We start from the raw sequence: 26,580 nt of genomic DNA, 5'->3' as shown, positions 1-26,580 counted from the left end.
TCTCAAATAAATAAATAAAATCTTTTAAAAAAAAAAAAAGAGGTAACTCTTTGGTGCCCTGCCACACAGAAGGGTGACAATCAGTTGATAAACGAAGGCAGACTAAAGGACTCTGAGAAATCCTGAAAAGCCCCTTACCCTAAAAGTATTGCTTTTTATGTGATAATAATAGTACTCTAGGGATATCTCATTGAGGAACTTGCAAATAACAGTTTTCTCTGCATACAGTTCAAATTGTGAAAGCACCCCAGTGAAATTTTCTACATTAAAAAAACCACCACCATGAGAGAATGATTAAACAGAGCTTATATATATTCACCTTTTACAGAATTAAATTCAAAACAGTTCAACACAAAGTTGTAATGGTTCTCTCATAGAGTCGTATTCACTTGCTCTTGGGGGTTTTCTCCAAATTTTTGAAAAGGCAAAAATAACACTTTCAAAAATGGACTGTTTTTTTTTTTTTAAATCATATATATGATTAACCTAAGAAATACCCTTGTCTTTAGGAAAAGCATTAGAATGGTTCTAGGCTGCCTCTGCCTTTTTAACTATGATTTGATGAATAAGTCATTTCACTTTTAGAGATTATGTCCTCATGGGTGAGCTGGGATGTAGAAAGTGTTCCTAATCTGCAGATCTACAGTCCTCTGGGGAGGGGTTCCTCCTAATACCACTTACCTCCCATCCTTTTACTACTGCAATGTAACCTGGAACCCACTTGTGAAGTTCTCATGGGCATCTGTCAGTTTTGCCTACCTTGCATTTACTTTACCTCCCACCAACCACTGGTAAGAACACCCCAATTTTCATTGTGCCCACAGTCAGTATATATACATAGTTTGGATGGGACTGGCCACATCCTGTGAATCCAGGTGTTAACACCAAAACTATTTCTGGTCAATCAACATTTTCCAAAACTAAAGTCACAGTGATTGGTTCAAGGATGAACTCCTGATTCAAGTTGTCTAATCAGAGCTAAGTCAAGCATTGCCCAGAGAAGAGTAAGTTACTCTCTTCCCTCTGATCTTGATCCTAGAAGATATAAGCCTAAATCTGCCAGCAACTATCACAAAGAGAGAGTCTGAGAGTTGAAGAAAATCCAGATAAAAGTAGAATCAGGATATGGAAAAGAAATAGATCTCTTTAAACCACTAAATCCAGTTAATTTGAAGAACTATCCTTGGATCTGTCACTTGAGCAATAAATTTCCTTATTTCTGTTTTTTGTAACTAAAACCAGTTTCTGTTACATTTTTTGTACCTGAAAGAGATGTGTCTGATACACATGGTCTACAAATTGAAGAATTTATTCAGGTTAATACATGGATGTACAAATATTTCTATAACATATATAAATAATATGCCAAATAAAGTATAAATCAATGTAAAACTTTTCTAATTTTTATTAGGATTTTCTCAATCAATACATAGCAAAGGTACCGTAGAAAATTTCACCAGTCCGTCTAGGTTCTAAAATCCTATGATGTTTAAAAGCCTTTGACTTACATAAATCAAGGTATACACCTGTGCACAAAATGGTACAGGGGACATCTGTCCACAGAGATTAATCAATAAGCAGCTGTGTACTTTTGCCTGATATTGTGAAATGTGATAACTTTTAGACAATGATGTTACATTGTGGGTTTTGTGGATTAGAGACATGGAAATAAGGTTGTGAATTCTGAGTAAGAACAAAAAAAAATTTAAATCCAAATGATGCCTTTTGTTTTGATCCTTCCTTTGGTGCCAGTGGAGATTTCACACTGGGTAATATAAATCACCAACGTGCTAATTAAGCTGTGTTTCTCACTGTAAGGTCTTTCTGTGCTTCCCTCAAAGTGATAACAAATAGAACATCATCATTTTCCTTAGATCTGAGATCACAAAATGTCCACGAGCAATATACAGTTTTAGTGATGCAATAGCCAGCAAAAAACAGGCTTTAAATACCACCCACCACAAAACTTGGAACATGAAATGTGAAATTTGCAGAGGTAGGACTAATGGGGTGATTTCTGTTTTTCCAGGAACTGAACACCCAGTCCATGAACTGAACACATATAATACTTAGAAAACAGTCTTAGAGAAAACTGACAGATATATAGGGCATTTTATCTTGCATTATGTGATTTGTAGAAGTAATCTCAACTGGAAGTACTTCAAAGGAAAGCATTAAACAAGTGTAAAATAACTAATCTACAAGTATTTATTAAGTGTTTGCTATGTAGCCAGGCAAATCCAAGGTGACTGAGGAGGAAATAAGAAAGTGCAATCTAAGGACCCTGTTGAGAGTAACTTGCTAACTATGTCCCCCTCTTTCAGCCTCATCCCCCCCACATGTTTCTAAGGCTAATTGATTCAAAGCACAGTATGACTCACTTCACTGTCCAGCTCAAGCATCTCCAGGGGTCCTCTGCTGCCTACTAAATATATTCTGGATTCTCTTTGGTTGGCATAAACTAATCCCAACCTAATCTCCTAGCCTTACCCCCCGGTATTCCCCTTTGGGTGACATCGATACAGGTTAGCATTTTTATCTGAGAAGGAATTGGTTCTAGAATAGTTATGAGAATGCTAGCAACAATGATGACAGAGAGGAAAAAGATGAAGAGGAGGAGGAAGAAGAAGAGAATGGCATTTTTTGACTGGTTGCCTTGTGCTAAGTATTAGCCATTGTTCTAAGCATTTAATGGCGGTAAGTCTCCTTATAACCCTATGAGGTAGATACTATTCTCATCCCCACTTCTTTCTGTTGAGGTGAACTTGACATAACATAGACTTAAGCATTTTAAAGTGAACAAACATTTAGTACATTTACAATATTGTGTAACCACTATCTCTATCTGGTTTCAAAATGTTTTCATCAGCCTAAGGAAACCCCATATTTGTTATTCAGTTGCTCCTCATTCTCCCCTCCTCTCCTGGCAACAATCAATCTGCATTCTGTCTCTATATCATCTACATTTTTAAAAGATTTTTTTTTAACTGATTTATTTGAGAGAGAGAGAGAGGGAGAATGAGCAGTGGGGAGGGGCGGGGGGGAGTGAGAGAGAGAGAGAGAGAATCAGGCTCCCCACAGAGATGCAGGGCTTGATCCCAGGACCCGGAGATCATGACCTGAGCCGAAAGCAGATGCTTTATTGACTGAGCCACCCAGGCGCCCCTCATCTACATTTTTTAAAATGAGAAATTCAGTCTTAGAGAGGAGAGGCCACTGGTCCAAATTCTCACTGCAAGGAATAATGAAGCTGGCATTCTGTCTCCTTCCCTAAAACAACTAAGCTATAAGGCTTTTGCAACACAATTACTTGAAGAATAAAGTTATCGTGAATACAGAGACTAGAAAGAGACTGAATGATATATGTTGGGGAACTCATAACTTTAAAATAAACTAGATCCCCCGCTATCTGGGAGAAACAACATGCCAGCTCTCATTACCCCGAGAATCCCCCAAAATTCCTTTCTAGTCAGTGCTTGCTCCCACCATTTATGTATTAAATAATATGAATTGAACACCTACTATGAGCTCAGTGTGTAATTCTCAGCTATAAGTACAGTCCACTAAACTTTTTATGCCTTTAAATCTTCTCAAAAGGGACAAAGTTCAAAACAAAATATCTTTAAGCCCATATATGCCACACTTGGCAAAACGGGCCATTTTGTTTCTTTCATGTTGGGTTCCAAGTTCTTTTGTAGAATATAGTATGACTATTATGTAATACCTTATAGAGAAGAGGTAAATAACCCAAACTACAATATGATATGCACACTGCAATATTATAATTACATAATACTACAAATTATGGTAATTTAATACAAATCCAAATATAATACTATTATACATAGGAAATCATACAAATTAACGTTAAAAGCATCATGTTCTAAGACATCTCACCTGACCCCTAGATGAACCACTACAGTGGCTGTCTGACTTAGGCCCCTAATCCCACCCCTGCTACTGGTATTAGCCCACGTACACCTGAGACAGACATACAGAACCAAAGGAGGAAGCTGGAGAGAGAGAGTATTAAGAAATTGGCTTGCATGATTGCGGGAACTAGGAAGTACAAAGTCTATAGGGCAGGCTAGGAACCCAGGAAAGAGTTAGATTGCACCTCAAGTCCTGAGACAGTCTGGAGGCAGAATTTCTTATTTTTTGAAGAACCTCAATCTTTTTCTCTTAATTCTTTCAACTGATTGGATTAGCCCCATCCCCATTATAGAAGGTAATCTGCTTTACTCAAAGTCTACTTATGTTAATCACAACTAAAAGATATCTTCATAGCAACACCTACATTGGTGTCTGATCAAATTTCTGGCCACCATAGCCTACCAGGTTAACACATAAAATTAACCATCAAACGGTAGTTATGGACTAGATTTTGTTCTCCCCCCACCCCCAACTTATGTTGAAGCTCTAACCTGTGACTGTATTTGGAAACAGAGCCTTTGAGGAGGTAATTAAGGTTACATGAGGGTGGGGCCCTAATCCTATAAGACTGGTGTCCCTATAAGAGGCGGAAGAGACACCAGAGACCTCTCTTTTTCTCTCCCTCACGCACACAGAGGAAAGGCTATGTGAGCACACAGCAAGAAGGCAGCTATCTAGAAGCCAAGGTGAAAAGCCTCACAAGAAATTAACCCTGCTAGCACTTTAATCTTGGACATTAGCCTCCAGGCATGTAAGAAAAAAATTTCTGCTGTTTAAGTCACCCGGTCTGTGGAGTGATAGCCCTGACAGACTAATACACAACCTAAATCTCTTCCCAGTGGAGTATCCAGGGGTTCATTGAGAACACACACTGGATGCTGCTGTCCTCTGCACAAAACCTTCCAATGACTCCTACTGCAGTCAAAGTAGAAGCCAATACATTAAAGGCCTGCCCTGCCCTATGGGATCTGTTCACACAGGTTTCCTCTCTTTCTCAGCGACTTCTTTTCCCTCACCCATGCTTTTCCATCCATGCTGCCTCTCCTTGCTATTCCTGGGCCATATCAGGTCAGATCCCAATTCACAGATTCTGTCCTGGAGCTTCCCTCTGCCCAGGAGCTTTTTGCTGAATGTTTGCACTCTTCACTCGCATTTCCTTTGAGTCAGTCCTCAAACAACCCCTACTTGGTGGTCCTTACACTGCAACCAGCCTTCACCTCCACTCCCAGTGTCACTCTGCTCCCAGAGTCTCCGGCCTCCATGTGCCCACTCCGCTTTATCAATCCTCTCAATCACCCCATGAAGAAAGTGCTGTCATTACCCCCATTTTATAGATAAAGAAACTGAGGAATAAATGGTGTAATTATCTTGCCCTTGCCTGTTAATCCCTGAAGAGAGTGACCAGGGTTTGAAACCAGGCTATCCTACTCTAACTCTACACCCTTCATCACTCAACTAGACTCTATCGCTGTTCTGGGGAGAAGGAAATGCCACTTTCCCCCCAGCTTTACTGAGCTATAATTGATCATATAACATTGTGTAACTTTAAGATGTACAATGTAATGAGTTGATGTAGGTATCTATTGGGAAATGTTGCCCTGGCAAACACTGCTTTCAGAGTGAGATCAATGCATCGGACATAGGCCATACCCCAGTGCCGGTGCATACTTTTTGCGCGTCATTTCATTTAACTGCCAAACGATTTTGTGAAGTTGACATGGTTCCCTTTATACAAATGTGGGGACAGCTCTTTAGAAGAGATTAGGCAACACAACAAATGAGAGAATTCACATCTTCTTCCAAAATCTAGGTCTCCACTACTCTACGCTATTGCTAATCATCTACTGTGAAACTGTGTCCCGTAGGGTTAAGGAGATTGAAACTCACAGAAAGTCTAAAGCTTGTTTTTCAGAGAACTGATTCCCCCTAATCAGCTACTGGGCCTTTTCAGACCCCACTAACAAATCCACTAGCTGTCTCTGCAGAAGCCTGGACTCAAGCTCAACTGATATGGTTCCAGCCTAGAAACAAGCAAGGTCCTGCAATCCTTACCAGAGATAATAAGCGCAAGACCCCATTCATTTTGTACCAGCTCTAGGAGCATGCCCATAGCCCCTTCTCCTTGTCCTAAAATAACCTCCTGACGTCACAGGCTGCATTTTGCCTCATTCTGATGTTTAGTCTCCACCCTAAAGTGAACATGGGATGCATGGTACATACGTGCTTGCTTGATGCACATACTCCCCAACTTCACTCATGAATAATCTAACTTTCCCTGGCCTTTTATCAAGATGTATGTAATCTCCACCCCTATGGTTATAAAAAACTTGTTCTCTCCCCCTTTGGGGATGCAGATTTGAGGCTTGCCCTCCCATCTTCTCTCATTTGGCTGCCTCTCAAATACTTTCCTTCCCGTGTATCTGATGTCTCAGTGATTGGCTTTGCTGTGTGTCAGACAGATGGACTTGGGTTCAGTTACAGCTATGGATTATATGGGTATTACATAAATATGAATTTGGAATGGTTAGAGGTAAGACTCCCATATGAGTTGGGGCCTTCTCAAAGACAGAAATTAGTAGTTTGGGTATATACTTGTATACAGGGGCTGATGGACATATGCTTTATAGGATCCATTCCTTGTGGTCAGAGCTAACCTTTACATAATCTACATATTTTGAGCTGAGGGATCCTAGAAAGTCTGTTACAATGCATGTAATTCCATCATTAAAAATGAAATCTTTGAGTTATGGCATTACTATACTCCACTAAACCTTTTAAAATTACAACAGAGTATTTTCTAAAACTCTTTCTTTTGTAACTAACAAAGACCCAGACCTAAACAATAAAGGGACTTTATAGACCTAGGTTGAGAGACAAGTCGGCCTAAGGTAAGGTTTGATCTAGCAGCTCAAATGATCTCCCCAAGGACCCAGGTTCTCTCCATCTGTCTGTTCTAACTTCTATGATATCTGCTTCAGTCTCAGGATTCCCTCAGAGCCCCTGAAGCTCCAGGCTCTCCCCTAGGGAATGTAACACAGTGTCCAGAGTCTCAGACTTCCCTTTCCCATACCACATGAGGAAGACCAAGTGTCTCCTTTCATAGCTCCAATGGAAGGGAGGAAAATAATCTTTGTGGAAAGGCCAACAAATGTCTTCTTACATCTCTTTATTTCTGATTAGGTTATACCCATTTCTATGCTCCAATCAGAGTGTCTCAGGAATGAGGTTCTCTGACTTGAACTAATTAGATCTCTTCTTTGAAGCTAACGATGGAGCCATTCTCGCTGAAATTAGGTGGCTGAAATGGGGACCAAATGAATTGCTCGAAGGAAATGTCGGACGATGTTAGAAAAGCTACCACATGTCCACTAGGAAAGAGTAAGGTATAAAACCATTTTAGGTTTTTAATACTTTATCAGGATATCGGTCTATCCACTGATTGCCAAGTGTGGCACCTAACCTGATACAAGACAAAGAGCAGAAGAGTGTGCAGAGGATGTTAATGTGGGTGGGTGTTGGGGGGTGGCCTTTCATCTCCTGAAGCGAGAATTAGTAGAGCAGGCATATGCAAGAACTGGGACAACCTGAGGGGAATTGAGTGCCTTAGGTCACCCTTGAGTATCAGAAGTTATGAGGCGGAGAAAGAGGAGGAAGGCAGAGAGGTGCGAGAAAGAGGGAGAGGTTTTACCTACTTGACAACTTTGCCTTCTCTGGGAGGAATGAGCTGTAGGATGGGCAGGCTACAGAATGAAAAGAGATTCTGCAAAAACAAGCATACATTATAGAAATTCTCAGATGGGATGATCCTCCCGAGAATTTTGTTATATCCTAGCTAATTAGCCAAGGAGATAATTCATTTTACTCTTGAGAATCCTGTTTTCCCTGAGGAGGGGATATATTCAAGGTCTGCAAAAAAAAAAAAAGAGTCCCAGACTACTGTGAGTGTTGCTAAATACCAAACATTCCTTCTCCCTGGCTGGAGCCCAGCAAGGACAAAGCAAAGACAAAAGATCTGGCTTTGGGAGTAACCACTCCCCCCCCACTTTGCTCCACCTCCATCCTTCTGATCCTCCTCTCCCCTCCCCTAGCATTTAGGCCTGGAGATAGCTCACAGCCTGGGAATGCAAATCCTGGAGAGAATTCCTTTTATTACTGCCAAAATACACAGGAGGGAGAATCAGGCAGTATGACGTGGGCGCAACACAAGGGAACAAAAGGCATGCCCAGTGCTCAGTGAATTAGAAGAGCCTTACTGTGTAAAAATGGGTGATAGCATCACAGACCTGTACCCCTGAAACAAAAAATACATTATATGTTAATAATAAAAAAGAAAAATGGGTGATAGCTGACAACTGCAGAGATGCTCTTAAGTAACACAGTTTTCCCCAGTACAGAACAAAGCTGACCATAGTCAAAATGAAGGTGTGGTTACACCTAAAGTCAGGATGTAGCAAGAGAAAGAAGTTTAGCTGTGAAAACATAGGAGTTGGACAGAGTTCTGGACCAAATGTGTGCTCAGCACATCCAGGGACTAAATGCCCTAGACAACGAGTACAGTTTTTTGGGCCCCCCTTGGAGGAATGGCATTAGATTAGAGGTGGGTGCATCAGGCTACAAGATGCTCTTAGTCCTTGCCATGCCTTGATCACCTAGCCAGATTTTAAGATTTTCTTCTGTTTCACTTACAGCTTTCTTCCAGAAAGAGAATGTGTTGATTAATTGCTACAAATATCTTATGTCCTTGACAGTTGTATTTCAAGTCATAAATTAATAAATTGGCATTTGGGTTTATATATCAGTGTCTTGCAAGTTGCTAGATACGTGTCTATTACATGAGAAACTGATATACTCTGGGAATGCTGACAACACTTCATTTTCTGAACAAGCACAGCTGAAGAGCAGAGCCATCACTGGCTAGGATAATGTCCTCGGAAAGGCCTTGCCCAACTGCCTGGATGGACTCTCTAGGTGTCGTCCCTTTTGCTCATGCCTTTGAACCACAACAGCAATGCAGGGTGGTCAGCAAGATCAACTTCATTCCAAAAGATTAGCCTCCACTGTAATTAGAAGCTTGGGAGAGACCTTTATGTGTTGAAATTTTAGGGCCACTTCATTCAAATAGTAAAAAGTCAAAACACCATACAGGATTTAAGAGCTGTAGTGAGTCCTCATTTTACAAGTGATGACAAAGAGTCTGAAAGAAGTCAAGCAACTCATTTAGGGTCACATGTTTTTGACAAAAACTGGACCCAGGAGTCTTGGTTTAAGTCTCCGTTTCTTTCCACTGCACCACAATGGTCCCTAAAGACCATCGAAGTTATCGCCGTAGCCACAAAAAGCCATCTTTTGCATTCATAGTTGTTATTAAGTGAATTAAATTTGTAAATATAGCCAATTCCAGTCTATGTCCTCCCTCCACCAAAAAGTATAGATATTTTTCATTGCATTTCAAAGGTAAAATGCTCTGACTAGTATGTAATCAAATTATAATTACCCTGATGGGTCTTTCTTGTCCTTATTATAATGATCCTAAGACTTCATATCAAATTTCAATATAGATAAAGTGAAATACTAATTTTAGTAAGTTGTCAGCTCAACATGAGTTCTCATTTTTACATGACACACAGTAAGTTGCTGATAATGTCACAGACAGTCAAGTGTTAATTTTGGTATCAGGAGATTATACTGTTTGGCTACTTGAAGAACTGGCATGTATCCTTTTATTGGGTAAAGAAAATTACACAGGCCGTAGTATTTTCCTTTTTTGTCCTGGCTGATGGGTGACTCAACAGTAAACGTAATGCTCAATCACAGGAATTATTCTAGACATGTTTTGGGATATTTGCATGCTTCACTCTGAGCCAGCCATACTGGGCTCAAGCCACCTTCAGGCAGAGCTGCCCAGGAAGAAACTATGTAGGGATGATGAAGAGTGGAGAGTCTGGTAATGGGTAACCTATGCTACATCTGGGATGAACTAACTAAAATCTTAGCAAGATAAACATCCAGAAAATTAGAACAAATAGTGTATTGGACTAGAGAGAGAAACGACGGACAATAAAATAGGAGTGAAACACATGTTAGCTAAAGATAATGAAATCTAAAGAAAGGGGCTAACCAGGACAAAAAATCCTGTGAATTCAGTATAAGTACTATGTTTGTGAGTGTCTTGATTGGTTTCCCAGGTTAGATTCCTAGAGAGTTGTTTTCCTTTAGTTTGGCACCTTTGTTACTAATCCGTCTAATTAAACATGTTAATTTTGTTTTAAGCCATGTCTATTCCTATATGAAAGCAAGTAGACAGAGTCTAAAATATGTGGATGGGCTATCAGTGACCTTTCTTTAAAAATCTTCACTCTAGGCAGTCATGTGCCTGGAGTGTCAAGGAACAGCAAGAAGGCAAGTATGGCTGGAGTAGAATGAGGCAGAGAGAATAATAGCAGAGAAGATCTAAGAGTTTGAAAAAGAAAGGTTTTCACTATTATGCTGTGTGAAATGGAAAGCCATTAAAGAGCTCTAAGCAGGATATTTATAGGATCTGACTTATGTTTTTTGTTTGTTTTGTTTTAAAGATTTTATTTATTTATTTGACAGAGAGAGACACAGCAAGAGAGGGAACGCAAGCAGGGGCAGAGGGAGAGGGAGAAGCAGGCTCCCTGCCGAGGACTCAATCCCAGGACCCTGAGATCATGACCTGAGCCGAAGGCAGACGCTTAAGGACTGAGCCACCCAGGTACCCCGATCTGACTTAGGTTTTAAGATGATAACTTTGGCTGCTGTACGATAGAGAAATGGGGAACAAGTTAAGAGCCTGTGACATCAGTCCAGGAAAACATGATGGCACCTCACACCTAGGTATTTGTAGATAAAAGAGAGAGGGGAGACAGAAGAAAGAGAAAAGACAAAATAGGTTTTGGTCTCAAGTCATTTTAAGTATGGAATTGCCATGGAACGAGATACTGTGCCAATGCATAGGTCATACAGAGGATGAACAGGACACGGTGGCTCTGAGAAGTCACAGTCTAGACAAGGAGATGGATGAGAAGCAGGATATTAACAAAAGCAAGTTCCGTTTCTTATATGCTCACTTGGTACCAGGCACTGAACTAAATACTCTACAAACACGACATAACTCAGTCCTCATAATGACTTGATGTGGTTGATACAATTAGCCCTACTTTAGTGAAAGAAAACTAAAGCTCAGCAGAGTAAAAGGACTTGCCCAAGATCTAGGAGCTGAGAGATAGAGAACTGGTTTGAACTCATGTCTGTCTAACCTCAAACTTACACTCTTAACTACTATATTTTAGTCGACCTCTAGCTCAACTTAATCTGAGGAAGTAAGGTGGGCAGGATATATGAAGCATGCCCATGAGTACAGGGAGCAGTTTACCTATGACAGAATGATTGCACAATCACTTTTAATCCATAAAACAAGAAGGATGGACTCAATGATTTCCATGGTTCCTCTCAGCCCTAAAAGCCTATAATTTTAAAACATGGTGATGCTTCTTTTCACTAAAGTGAAAGTCATTTTTACTCCTTAAGACTGAATAGCATAAAACACAATTCTCTTATTTACACAAAGCTATTCCAAGCCAGGCTGAATTGAGCCTCAAGCCTTATACTTTGCCCATTTTGAAGGGTAAAAAAAAAAAAAAAAAAAAAAGCAGTGAACATACAAGGGTAAATGAGGAAAAGGAAAAGGCACATCAAGGAAGTAAAGGCATAGTCATAAATAAGCAAGGGAAATAAAAAGGAGGTTTGGAAAATTGTCATGTTCCAGAAAACTGAAGCATTTTTACATCTTTTATACAGAGACACCTTGGTTATTGATGAAAAAATTCAGTGACAACTAAAAAAGAACCCTGCATGTAAACAGAAACTTTAATTTTCATAGTCTTTCTTGTTCCAAATCCTAGTTTGTAATATCACACCTTCAATTTATCACAATAGCAAAATCATGAGAACATATTTTCACCCAGAGAGGACATAAATCATGTATAGCCAGAAAAAGATAATGCAATATAGTTATGTTTGCCTCTGATTTGGGATATGTCTGTGAGATTAAAGCAAAATTTGGCCTAGATTTAAGGACTCAAAAAACAACTTTGGTTTAATTAGGATGTAACAAGCAGTGTGTTTTTCTTCATCATCATCACTAAATTTATAGTGGGCTTCCATAATGTATGTATCTCTGCAGCAGTATGCAGCTATGGGTATGCCACTTGATTTGCTGACGTTGGAGGCAAAGTTACAGTGAAATGGTCACAAGGTGTTCCATTACCATGAAAAGGAAAGGAAAATCTCCGAACTCTAGTTTTTAAACCATGCTTCATGGAACCAGAGCATCCTAGTCCTTTTCTCTCTCTGTGTCTCACTTCATCCTCCTTTAGATGGCTCCATATGATGTCATTTACGTAATGACACCTCAAATTTTCATTTGAAGCTTTTAAAAATGTGTAAAACTGCATCTAAGATTATAATGAATGGGTTAGATGTTTAAAGATATAAATAAAATTGAAGACTTTGCCCTGTATATTAGAATAAGTATTGTTTCTAAGTACTTTCTGGGGATCGATAGGGGAAATGACATTCATTTATTATAATGGCTATTATTTTCTTAAAACACATGCTAAACAGGAAAACTGCAAGAGGATGTTCAAATAACATAAACAGACAGCTCACAGAAGAAATTCAAATAACTGATAATAAAACATTTGGTCTTCTCTGAAATTAAATTAAATATAAATGAAAACAAAAACACATGCAGATAGATAGATAGATAGATCTCATGTCAAATTAGCAAAGTGTGTGTTGCATGTATGTGCCTGTTTTAAAGACAGTACTCAGTATTGGTGAAGATGTGACTAAATAGGTATCCTAACAAGAATTAAGGAAAAAAAGTTAATTTTTAGAAATCAATTTGAAAATATATAATGAAACACATTAAAGTGCATAATTTTGATCCAGTAATTTTCTATCTAGAACTGTACCCTAAAGACATAAACAGAAGCTGGGTATAAAAGATATTCTCCAATAAATAAATAAACTAAATTAAAATTAAAGGTATTCTCCAAAGATTTATCATGATTTTAGATAAGCTGCAGTGTGAGCACATGCATCTAATTCTCCCAATCCTCATATTGCTATAGAATATTTCAAAATACACATATTAGTGATTCTCAGCATTTTCTGTACATGAGAATCTCCTGGGGAACTTGTAAAATCCCCATTGCCCAGGCCACACCCTGGACACTTCAATTAGAATCTCTCCATTGCAGCATTATTCACAACAGCCAAGACATGGAAACAACCTAAGTGTCCATCTACAGATGAATGGATAAAGAAGATGTGGTGTACATATATAACGAAATTATCATTCAGCTCTGAGAAAAAAATGAAACCCTGCCAATTGCAACAACATGGATGGACTTCAGGGCATTATGCTAAGTGAGATAAGTCAGACAAAGAAAAACAAATATTGTATGATCTCACTTATATGTGGAACCTAAAAAAAGCCAAACTCATAGAAACAATAGAATGGTGGTTGCCAGGACATGTGGGGTGAGGGGAATGGGGAGATGTTGGTCAGAGGGCACAAACTTGTAGTTACAAGATAAGTAAGTTCTAGGGATCTAATGCATAGCATGGTAACCATATAAACAATACTGTATTACATACTTGAAAGTTCCTAAGAGTAGAACTTAAATGTTCTCACCTAAAAAAAAAAAAAAGTAATTACATGAGTTGATGGAGGTGTTAATTAACCCTATTGTGGTGATCATTTCATAATATATACATACATCTAATCATCACCTTGTGTACCTTACAATTATACAATGTTATCCATCAATTACACCTCAATAAAGTCAGAAAAAATAAATTAGAATCACTATCTGAGATGAGGATGTTAACTAAAAAAAAAAGATTATTTTCACTGGGGGTGGAATCCAGGTGTCAGTATTTGTTAAATCTCACTAGTGTTACAGGCAAGATTAAGAAGCAGTGCTCCAAACCTTTGCTCTCAAGAGAGCAAAAACTAGACTATTAACAAGGAGTGATGTAGGGGCGCCTGGGTGGCTCAGTCGGTTAAGCATCTGCTTTCAGCTTGGGTCCCGATCTCAGGGTCCTGGGATGGAGCTCCCCACTCAGGGGACAGTCCGCTGCTCTCTCTCCCTCTGCCTGCCCCTCTCCCCAACTCGTGGTCTCTTTCTCTCTCTCTCTTTCAAATAAATAAATAAAATCTTTAAAAAAAAAAAAAAAGGAGTGATATAGGAGCAATGTTTTCCCCCTGGTGAGATTATGCAAACTTCCATTTTAATACTTTTAATTTCCCAATTTTTTTGCTTTTCCAGCTAAGATCCTTTAAAAATCCTTGCATACAATACTAACTGAACACTCTAGGCCCTGCTGGCAAATCATTCTTAGTGACTTTAAAGCAATGGCTTGGGAAAGCTGTCTCCCTCATGAGCTCCTTCTGTACTATATCCCTTACGCAGAATACATTAATCTGAACTACATTTGGAGAACATATTTTTAATCTGGATTAATTTTAAGGTCAACAAATGAAAAGAAAGCACATACAAAGAGACTTTGGCCAGTGGAAGAAGTAACGAAGTCCCCAGACTATATAGCAAAGGAATATTTTTTAAGGACTGTTCAAGTGTCTTGTATATTTACTAATATAGTATGAAATTAAACATTAAATATCTGGGGCTGTAAATCTACTCAGGGTCAAGGTGGCTCCCAATGTTCTGTTAAATAGCCTAAGGAAGCATATTAATCCCTCAGATCACTGTGATAGCAGGTGGATCAGTGACTACAGCAGATATTACCTACATAAAGAGGTTCCAACACACTTGTTTCTGAAGTGTGTGAAAGAGAGAGAGGCCATATCCATGTGACAGCTGATGTAGGAAAAGACGTTAGGGTTCAGAGGCAATGGCCAAGAAAGAATTCTTGAAACGTCTTTGGTGCAAAAAGGTGGTTTTATGAAAGCATGGGGACAGGACCCGTGGGCTGAAGGAGCTGCACTGGGGTCATGAGGAGAGGCCAGTTATATACTTTCAAGTTGGGAGGGGGTTAAGGATAGGGTTAAGTCTCCCAGGTATTTTGGAAAAAAGGTTTCCAGGATCCTGAGGGGGCTAACTATTGTTAGGAAAGGTCATTTATTACTGATTAGTAAAAACTCAGTCATGAGACCCTTCAGATGTATAACAGTGGGTCCTATGCTTCAGGGATGATTGCCAACATGTATCTTAGGGGGTAGAGATAAGGGAAATTTCCAAAGGAATTTTGATATGTTAAAGTATCTGGCTTACCGGATCCTGGGGGTTGGGCCAAGATTGCCTTTTGCCCTTAGCAAAGTATTAACACCGAGGCAGCTGTGTCCCTGGAGGAATGTCACTCTGCCTGTTTCAAAGACTTGTCAATGAGCTGTAGATAGTAAGGAAATTTAATAATTTTTCTTCTGACATCAACAGCCAACTTCATGTTACTGACAGAGGCCAGAGAATTCAAACCAAAATGTTAGGTCATTATGTGATATCCAGATGAAACCACCCAAACTGTTCCATTCAGATGTTTATTTATTTATGTTCTCTACTGTGTGGAAGGAGGTTTCCAAGTCAAACACTTTGTGATTGATTGGGGCAGATCTGACTTTAAAGAATTAAGTGTGCTTACTTATAATTCCGTAAAGTCTCTACTTTATAATTCATGTTTTTGTCATTGGTGAAAATCACAGAGATCCAATTCTAATGCAAAAATATTTATCTTGACAAAGTTTGATTAAATAAAGCCAACACATGTCATCCTGAGCTCAGAATTCCTATTAAACTTTCAAAACCAGAAGAGAAGTGAGCCAAAGAAAAGAAACTTGCCTATGCTAGAATCTTTTATGTCACAAAAGCAAAGCCAGAGCTCCAACTGGGGGACAAAAGTAGGACTTGGCTATGAAGTGGTATTCTGCACCATGTCCGTACTGCTGGGCATAAGGTTAAGTGTGACCAGTAGGTTGGCGATGTTCTGGGACTTCATAACTTCAGACTGCTCTAATGTGAAGGATGGGAGAATTACATTAGGGCCTTGGCTAAAACTCTCTGAAATTCACAGAATTTAGGATTGGAAGATGATCATGTCCAGACAGCAGCTGTGCCTTATATATTTCTGTATCCTCCATGGAAGCAAGTGCACTGTGGGTACTCAATAAATATTAGGCGATTGCACACACTTGTGGAATGACCCTCCCACATGGGGCAGACAACCTCTCAACAGCGTCTTTGACAGATGGGCATCTGGCATCTGCTTCCACGCCATCTATTGACAAGTATCCAATGGTCTCCTGAGGACGTTCATTCCCTTATTCAGCCCCACTAATTGTTAGAAAGCTCTGTCTTAATGTTAAACTGAAACTTGCTTTCATGTAATGGGCCCCCACTGGCCTGAGTTCTGCCCTCTCCAACAACACAAAATGAATCTTTTTAGTCTTGTACCTGATAGTTCTTTAACAGTTTAACAAAAACTAAAAGCCCTCTCCCTGTTATGAGATCATCCTAGACATTATCCTCTGGGTATGATTTAGATTGTTAATGTTAATGCTCAATGGTGCCAAGGATGGAAGATAATATTCCAGACAAAATTAAGAGTGATGCTATTATACCTTATAATCAGGAGATCTGACACTGTGAATACAAGTAAGGCAGATTTTTAAACAACTACAACACATATGTTTGCTTCCATGAAGCATATTCAATAATGTATACCAGGCTTCTAGTCTTGACTCCTTCCAAATTTCATTTCTGAACCAGGAATCTGATCATGTCACTTCCTTGCCTAATATTCTTCAATGATTCCCATGACTTTCATTCAATCAACAAAAATTAATATTGAGTTCCTATTATGTGCCAGGAACTATGCTATGTCCTGGGGGTGGAAGCAGGGGCAGAAATGATCAGGGAAGCATGGTCCCTTCTCTCATCAAGCTTATAGCCTATGGAGATGTGTCAGGAAACCATTAAACAACTAAGAAATACAATTTTGGATAAAGAAAACAGGTAGAAACTGATTGGAAATGAAGGTCATACATTAGTCAGATCCTCAGGGAAAGCCTCTGTGAGGAGGTGAAATTTAAGCTAAGGCCTGTTTGATGAAAATAAACAAACCACCATAAAAGTAGCAGCAAGCTTGTTTTTGCGCTCTCCCCTAATGAGCTTTTTGTCATCTGCAAATTGGAAATGCATTCCCTCAACTCTTTACCCAAATCATTGATGAAAATGTTGCCTGGGACAGGCTCAAGAAGGGAAGTTTAGGCACCTAAGGGAGTTTCCTGCTAGACTGTCTCATGCAACGTCTAATTGCAAGGACTTTGCAAAGCAAATAATAGGCTTTTAAGATTTCAAAAGCAGGGTAGAGTTTGTCCCCTACCAAATTCCCATAAACAACAAAGGGGACATTGCACTGCCTCTTGTGGGGTTGTTTTCCTCTCCAGCAAAGCCACCTAAGGAGTACCAAAGGAACTTTCCATGAACACATTTCAATGTATTGGCACTTGTAGTGCTAGCCTCAGTGGGAGGCTCACAGCATGGCACCTCAGCCCAATGCCATTCAAGCTTCCTTACCCAGAGCAAAGACATATATGTCTCCCTGGACAGCTTGCCTTCTCCAGTAGCATATTGCTGAGTTAGCAGATGACGTCTGGTAGGAGTCTGTGCTGTATACGTGTCTACATAGGAGGAGCTTGAGGGACGTGTTCTGGACAATAACACTTCCATACGGTATCACTTGACCCTGCCTCTGGTCCTCTGTGACCTGGAAAAGAAAGGAAGCCTACACATCTTCCCTGTGTTCCTCATTTGCAACGTATTATCTCTGAAGAAGACACATTTTTTTTTTCCCAACCCCTGCCTTTAGCTGGGAAGATCTCATGTGAATTCTAAGCACAAATCTTTGATTTAGATTACAGCTGCTAACCTGTTAAGCACACTCATTCACCCAAACTCTTGATATCCTGCGGGTTTTCTTAGTTTGGGTCCCCTGCATACAGGGTGACTGCTCTGATCATGCAAGTTCTACTTTGAGAAAGTATGGAGGACACCCTTGAAATAAAGTGATTATAGATTTGCTTAGTCTTTGCGACCATTTCCCAGAAAATGTAATGTTTTAAGGAAAGGGAACCTCATTCTAAATGGTACAAAGACACCAGGTGGGCTAGCTGAAGGCCTGCTTCATAAACTCCCATGTAAGAAATGCCTTTCAAACATGAGCTACTCAAGGATATTCAGTGCAGCACTGTTTGTAAAAGTGAAAAAAAAAATATATATATCCATCATCTGGACTCCAAATATCTGTCAGCAGGAGAACAGAAAAATAAATGTGGTGTGTTCACATATCAGAATACCATAGATCCATTAAAAAGAATGAGTTAAAGCTAAAAGTATAAACATGGTAAATCTTAAAGAATGTATTGTTGAAAATGGATAAGTATATTGTGAAGCTATTATGTAAATGGTATAACGCACAAAACAATATACAAATGGGTTATGGATACATACATTTGTAACAAGATGTGTATCTAGTGCACAAGCGGACACACATCAACTTCAGGATCTGGGTTATCCAAGGTCAGGGAGGGAGCAAAGGGGATTTGGACAGGAAGGGTACAAAGGGGTTTCACCAGGGTCAATTTTATTTATTTTTTTTAATGTGAAATACATGTGGCAAAATATGAACATTTGTTAAATCTGGGTCACAGTTACGTGGATACCTGTATTTTTCTGTATGTTTGAAATAACTTTTTTTTAAGTGAAAGAGAAAGGCAGTTAAGCTTCATTTCCCCAAAGGAGCTACTATGTTGCTTCCCCTCTGATAATGAGATCCCTATTATTCAGCGGCTTTCCAATTTTTCTTTTTTTAGCAACAGAGTCTTCCTTTCAAATGAAAATTTTTATGGATTCCTAATATATACAACGAATAAAAACTGAGGTGCCCTGGAACCCCACTTTCTCACCCTCCCTCTATACAAACTTACAGTCCCCAAAAATATCTCCATGGAACCCAAGACTCCACAGAGCACAACTTGAAATCACAGATGTAACTTTTGGTGAGTCCCCTTTGACCTGGATGCCAGGATGCTTCGAGCTAGTTTCCAAGCTTTATGTCAACAATCTATGGTCAGAATGTTTGCATTCTTCCCCTTTTCCCTCCCTCTTCAGCTTTATTAGCTGGTATTTCTTTTTATCTAGAGCCTGAATATAATAAAATGACCAATCTTCAATAATTGACAAAACTTAACACTTCTCAACAAGTTTAAACTGGCATTTCTTAACTCTCCTTTCTACCATCATTTTCAATAACAGATTTAACAGTGCTTGTGTTAACCAAAAGATATTTTAAAAAATAGAAACACGAAGAGAATTTTTTCAAGAAGCAAATCTCCCTTAAATAAAAGGAAAGTAATAAAAGACTTCAGGTGAATGCAATTACACATATTTATAAGAGAATACAGCATTAGTAATGTCAAAAGTCAACAAAATAAAATACATCATATAAACACCCTTCAACTACTGACCAACACAAATATTTAATATGACATTTTTGTGACTAAAGATGTATCAGTACGGAACGCTAGTAAAGATATTTAAACTTCAATTTTGTTAATGTCCTTAAGTTTTAGCATTATATTTATATTAACATATATTCATTTGTTCTGCCACATGGTCTTATACTATACTTAGGAAAATGTCACATTTTGTTAAAGAAGCCTATTCAATAAAATATTGCAATTGACCATTCTGATACACCAAAGTTCAAACCCATGGTTCCCAAACAATTCAAAATAGCCCTATAATGCAAATATGGTTTGTTAAACATGAAACATGTTTGTGGTAGCTAAATAGATGTAAGTTTGGTGTAGCTAAAGAAACAGTGATGGTGATACCATTGAGTTGCTGGCTTTCAATATATGTCTATATAATGAGAAAAAATAACTTTGGGGTAAAATTACACACAATAGCATGAAACTTACCTTATCAAATGAAGGACAGCTACCTAGTGAGTTGAGTCTCAGAGAAATCACAGGATTATAGAATGCTAATTGTTGCTTTCTGGCTATGCACCCAGGCTTCCTATCCTTACCTAGTGCTCGCCCTGACATTACCAAGGAAGACTTCTACATTTTGACAGGAGCACCCTAGCCAATACTGCCTTCACACCAGGGCCAAGAGTTGCCTGGTCTTGGAAAGCAAAATGAAATCTTCACCAGTTATTTTTCCCTTGGCCTTGCTCTCCCTTTAAGGGGGACAATCAGCCTCCTTCTATTGCCACTGTTGAACTCATGAAGCAAGTGCTGAGGATGTCAGCTGGGATGTGAAGGACATCATGGAAGAGAAGACTGTTGTGTTGGAAGAGGGATTTCAGGGCAAGGCAGGGATTTAAAGGCAGGCAGAATGAGACCAGACAGAGGGAAACCAATGAATATTATGTCCTATGGTGATCAATTAAACAACTAAAGTCAATCAGCTTGCCTGAAAATGAACCATATTAACTGAGATCACAAAGGGACAATAATAGTGATAATTTTTTGAGGGGACTATTTTTAAGTCAAGTCAGTTGTTAAGCCATCTTTTAAAGCAGTATATGACCTTATTTGGGGCGGGGGGGTTGAGATGAGGGGGAGAGAACGTGGGAAGTTCAAAAGACCACAGAAATGATAAAATGCATGGTGAAGTTTTCATCAGGAAGGTTATAAAGCCTAAAAAGTCCAATGAAAATAAGTCTCAAACATGATTGGATAAGAGTAAAGGTTGATGAAACACCAAGATAGATTGATTACTAATGTCAGTTGTGATGTCCATCTCTAGAAATCCATAGGAAAAGAACAGACAACCCTCAAGGCTAGATTTAGTTACTCATCTGCACAAAATCAGATGGGATGACCAACATTATGACCTTGTGATAAAAAATATGCAAACAGGGCCTTGTATAGAGTATTATTTAAGGATCTTTAAGGACTAATTCTAGAATTTCCAACAGGCAAGAATTCAACACATTGGGTCTGAGAATTGATATCAGACCCGTGTGAAGCGAATCCATCTGGCAAATGGCCAGTTTATCTGTAGGGCAGAATTTGAGTTCCAACAACATACAATAAACTCTTTATTAGTCTGACAGTCAGGAAGTAGAGTGCTCCAGCTAATCAAATATTTTTTGTTAATTGTTACCACATGCAGAAGGATTACAAATTTTTAAAGAATGAGAATAAATTAAAATACACTTAACACTGAAACTAAACTGATTATAATTTAATCTTTCTCTAATTATTCAGAATGCATTTCAGGGTCATCAAGAGAAGCATAAATTATCAGTGCTTGATGACTGTGCAGGAAGTCACAGTTTTTCTAAAATCCTGGTTAATAGATGCTGGATAACAAAGAATTCACTGCAATAGTTATCATTTGGGGGATTTATATGCTAGGCATTTTTCTAGGATATGAAGTATGTCATTAATCCTCACCAAAAATAAAATTTCACAAATGACGAACTGATATTCATAGAGTCAGGATAACAGGTCCAAGGTTACACAGCACGAAAGGGTGTCAGAGCCAGGTTTTGAATGCAGAACTATTTGTCTTTAAAGAATATGCTCTTTCGGGGCTCCTGGGTGGCTCAGTCATTAAGTGTCTGCCTTCAGCTCAGGTCCTGATCCCAGGGCCCTGGGATCGAGCCCCGCATTGGGCTCTCTGCTCGGTGGAAAGCCTGCTTCTCCCTCTCCCACTCCCCTTGCTTGTGTTCCCTCTCTCGCCGTGTCTCTCTCTATCAAATAAATAAATAAATAAAATCTTTAAAAAAAAAAAAAGAATATGCTCTTTCACTGTGTCAAATATGCAAATCCTTGTTGTATAGAAGTATTCATAAAAAGTGCTGCCTGTCTGTACAAAACCTACTCACAATGGGTCATGCCGTTTGTTCTCCCAGAAATGCTGAAGGATATTTCTGAGTCACTCTTGACATTACTATCATACATTCATGAGGGCAGCAAACGTTGGCCATGAAATATTTTTGAAGTTTCTTTTTTAAATAAAAGGCCAACTGTTCATTCAAAGGATCAACAACATAGACTGAACATCTTTGGAAGAATAACGTTTTAAGAAGACTAAACCAGCATGGCCCCAGCCACAGAACAAAATGATCTACCAATAAAGATATACACACTTCATATACACTCATGTACTCCCATTTTATGCAGTGATCTAATTTTTGTGTTATTTTGCTTATTTTTTTAAAGATTTTATTTATTTGACAGAGAGAGACACAGCAAGAGAGAGAACACAAGCAGAGGGAGTGGGAGAGGGAGAAAGCAGGCCTCCCGAGGAGCAGGGAGCCCGATGCGGGGCTCGATGCCAGGACCCTGGGATCATGACCTGAGCCGAAGGCAGACGCTTAACGACTGAGCCACCCAGATGCCCCGTTTTTTGCTTATTTTTAACTATAAAACATATTTGACTTGATTATTAGTCATGAAACAATGTGGCCATTTAAAATTATTGAAGACTTTAGGCTGGGTTTAAACCCACTAAAGAAATGAATTCCACTTGTTAGGCGAGAAAAAGTTATTGCACCAACAGATGGAAGGCATCCCTCCTCCCATCATCTACATTTGTCCCAAGCTCATTAATGTTTTCCCTTGAAACATTTATGGCTTCTTGTTCACCTTCACTCACCAGCGCCAATTAAAATTCTTCAAGGTTCAAATGCCTTTTCTCCCTCCACCCGTAATGGTTTCACTTATCTCTAAAGCAGGTGTGATTCCTATAATGGAATTTCACAAACAAGGGGGGAAATGTGGCTGAACTTTAGAATGGTACAAAATAATCTCAGGCCATGATACTGTTTCATTAGCTAATCTCATTCACACACAGGAGACTTTGCTGTTGCTGAGATGACCCTATTCAGGGAGACAGGCCTCCTTCTCCTCCTCTGCACATAGCATTTCCAGATAAGCCTCAAGAATTTCTTTCTATTCTGAAAGAAACTACTTTCATCTCCAGCACCAGGCTGATATTTTCATTGTATTGAAGAAAATCCTACCTAAACAGTAACTTGGGGTAAAAGGAACCCTGATTGGCGTAAACTCTGTGTTCAAAATTTCCAAATGGAAGAGGAGATTTCCCAGCTATGAAGTCTCTGCAGAATTATGGTGGGAAGGTAATTTTGAAAATGGCTGCAACCTTATCCTCTTTCTAATTCAGGATCTCACCCAGACACAACAGTTTCATGCTCAAGTCAAATTTAAGGAAAGTGAGAAATCACTGCACTGCCTGACTGAATTAAATTATGCATTTATGGCGAAGCTTAACTGTCTTAAAACTTGATAGATTAGGTGGGGCTTGCCATGATCGTGTTTTGAAAGGTGATTCTACTACTTGTGATCGTAAGTGCCGAACACTTGTTCAGCTGGGGATTTTATTCTAATGCTCTGGACTGATTTGTTCATTCTATTTCCTCTCTGAGATTTTATGTTCTCTACAGTAACTTTGTTAAACTTGAATCTGGGTGACCCTTCTGACTCTGAACTCCAAGGGATAACTTTCTCAGGGCAGGAAAAGTAAGGTTCGTTTTCAATATGAGTGAATAGAAGAGGAAACTCCCAGACTGAAGGTCAAGAAAATGTGACCCGGAACCTGAATCAATATCGACAGAAACAGTTCATTGAAGAGTAAGGTCTTATTTTATGTTCAGCTAAGAAAGGTGTTCACATTTCAAATTAAGGAGCTAAATGAGAAGAATGAAGAAAGTTAAAAAAAAATATGTTAATTATAATTCCTTAGACTTAATTCTATAGCCGAAGAAATTATTGAGAGTTCTAAGAAAATATGATCCTTGACATACCTGAGTCGAAAGGATATTTAGAGGGTCACAAAATTCTTAAACTGGAAGGATCCCAAAAGAATAGCTAGTTCAACCCTTTTCTTTTTCTAATGAAGGAACTGAGGCACAGAGGAGTTAAGTGTATTTATATACAGATTTTAAAAACCTTCAGCATAGATTTCAATTACTGTCTCAGCAAAACCAAATTTAGTATCAAAAGGGTATAATTAGCACCTATGCATAATACCGAAGCATGAAAATTATTCTCATAATAGCAAAAACAATCCACTATTTCTTTAAATAAGCAAAATGGTGGTATAAATCTAATATTTTGTTCTAATTCCCAGGAGTTATTCAGTTTTCCTGTTTGTTTAGATTCAATTTCCTAATCAACCATTACGCATTTACCAACCGGCTACTGAATGCTAAGTATATAGCTCAAAACACTTCAAAATTGAATTCTGGTCAAATTTTGTCATTCAAAAATGGTAAATAAAATCTTTATACACGGGGCACCTGGGTGGCTCAGTCGTTAAGCGTCTGCCTTCGGCTCAGGTCATGATTCCAGAGTCCTGGGATGGAGCCCCGCATCGGGCTCCCTGCTCGGCAGGAAGCCTGCTTCTCCCTCTCCCACTCCCCCTGCTTGTGTTCCCTCTCTCGCTGTCTCTCTCTCTATCAAATAAATAAAATCTTTAAAAAAAAAAATCTTTATACACAATGATCCTGTCTATGAGTGCTTGTACATTTATATAACTTCCATTTCTTCTGAAGACGGTTTTCCTCCTTACTTCCAAGGATTATAATGGGTCTTTAAGACTCAAAATATCTCTCAACTCCCATCTATTCAACTGTCTTTTTTTTTTTTTAAGATTTTATTTATTTATTTGACAGAGAGAGACATAGCGAGAGAGGGAACACAAGCAGGGGGACTGGGAGAGGGAGAAGAAGGCTTCCCGCTGAGCAGGGAGCCCGACTCAGGGCTCGAACCCAGGACTCTGGGATCATGACCTGAGCCAAAGGCAGACACTTAACGACCGAGCCACCCAGGCGCCCCTATTCAACTGTCTTATTCAACCTGCACTTAATTGCAACAAGGCTGCAATTGCACAAGGAGCCCATGAATCAGTTATGGCACCAATTTTTAATGTCCTTATTCATAAAATCGCTGATTTTCTTCTACACAGAGGCAGGCCTGCTATTGAAAAAATAATACAGGATGTAGTTAACCAGTTATTCACCCAATCTGGGAGGGCTGACACACACAATATTTACGTCACTGTAGAGCGACTGACCAGCATAAGTAACATCAAAGTTATAAATAGGTAAGATAAGAGCACAGAGAGAAAGGTTATGAAACTGTGAAATTAGCACTGCTTATAGTCTAATTACCAACACTGCAAATGCAGACACTCATTTCTTTGTGCACCCAGAGCTAATCCTCACTGATGAACTCACAAGACCTTGATTTACAAAACATAATGTCAATGTATTAATTTATAATGGGGAATATTCCTTTCTAAGCCCTGGGAAACTCATGTGAAGCTTCCTGAGTAGAAATGGCTAACACCTGGCCATCCACTTCTCCCTATTCTTTCCATGAACCCACAGGTATCCAATAGAATCTTTATTAATACCATTATTAATTTTATTAACATTCCTGGCAATCACACGAAGATAAATTTTACTAGCCTTGTTCCAAAGCAGTGCCTTTTCATTCTCAAGATAACTAAAGGTAGGTAGTAATCAGGTAGTAATCAGGTTATTTCGGAGATCAGGAAATAAGAGCTAATGTAAGCAGATGCTTGAGGACCACTTCACCTTGGCCCCCGGGAAAACCTGAGAAGTTCACCTTCTCTCAATTCCAACAGCTCTCTCATCACCTGAATATTCCACCATTGCGCTCTCCTGAAACAGGTTAAAAAAAAATCATTATCTCTTTAAACCCATGTTTTAATTTCCTTTGGATATATACCCAGAAGTGGAATTGCTTCATCATATGCTAGTTCTATTTGTAATTTTTTGAGGAACCTCCCTACTGTTCTCCATAGTGGCTGAACCAACTTGCATTCTTGCCAACAGCGCATAAGAGTTCTATTATCTCTATATCCTTGCCAAGATGACAGCCAACAGATAAGCACTCCTATGTTTATTGCAGCATTACTCCCAATAACCTAAGATATGGACACAATCTAAGTGTCCACCAACAGATGAATGGATAAAGAGGGTGATGTGTGTGTGTACAATGAAATATTATTCTGCCAAATCTTGCCATCTGCCACAACAGGGATGGAACTTGAGGGCATTATGCTAAGTGAAATAAATCAGAGAAAGATAACTACTGTATGATATCACTTATATGTGAAATCAAAAAAGGCCAAACTCATAAAAACAGAACAGAATGGTGGTCACCAGTGGGTGGAGGGTGAGCGAATTGGGGATATGTTGTTTAAAAGTACAAACTGGGAATTCATAATAAATAAGTTCTGGAGAGCTAATGCACATCAGAGTGATTATAGCCAACAATACTGTATTATAAACTTCAAAGTTGCTAAGAAACTAAATCTCAATTGTACCCAGCACAAAAAAAGAAATAATTATGTAACATAATAGCAAACACTACGGTGGGAATCATATTACAATATATAAATACATCAAATTAACATGTTGTACACTTCAAACTTACAAAATATTATATGTCAAATATATTTCCTTTGAAAATCATTATCAAATCCTTCCTCCTTTTTTCACCTTTTTCAAGATTCCACTGAGTCTACCCTT

At 38.9% G+C, this 26,580-nt stretch overlaps 1 protein-coding gene across 1 annotated transcript in view; it reads right to left on the bottom strand.

Moving 5' to 3' along the window:
* LOC123848987 (cytosolic beta-glucosidase-like) overlaps positions 1 to 26,580 on the bottom strand; it is a 96,669-nt gene that overhangs the window by 27,858 nt on the left and 42,231 nt on the right. Inside the window, 1 exon segment of the mRNA XM_064581934.1 lies at positions 14,883 to 14,906. Within this exon segment, the coding sequence (XP_064438004.1) occupies positions 14,883 to 14,906 (24 nt within the window).

The sequence above is a fragment of the Mirounga angustirostris genome, unplaced genomic scaffold (genome assembly GCF_029215605.1).
Source record: "Mirounga angustirostris isolate CCGP_5_RB_7025 unplaced genomic scaffold, mMirAng1.0.hap1 SCAF_2, whole genome shotgun sequence".
NCBI lineage: Eukaryota > Metazoa > Chordata > Mammalia > Carnivora > Phocidae > Mirounga > Mirounga angustirostris.
This window is presented reverse-complemented; position numbering and strand designations above follow the sequence as displayed.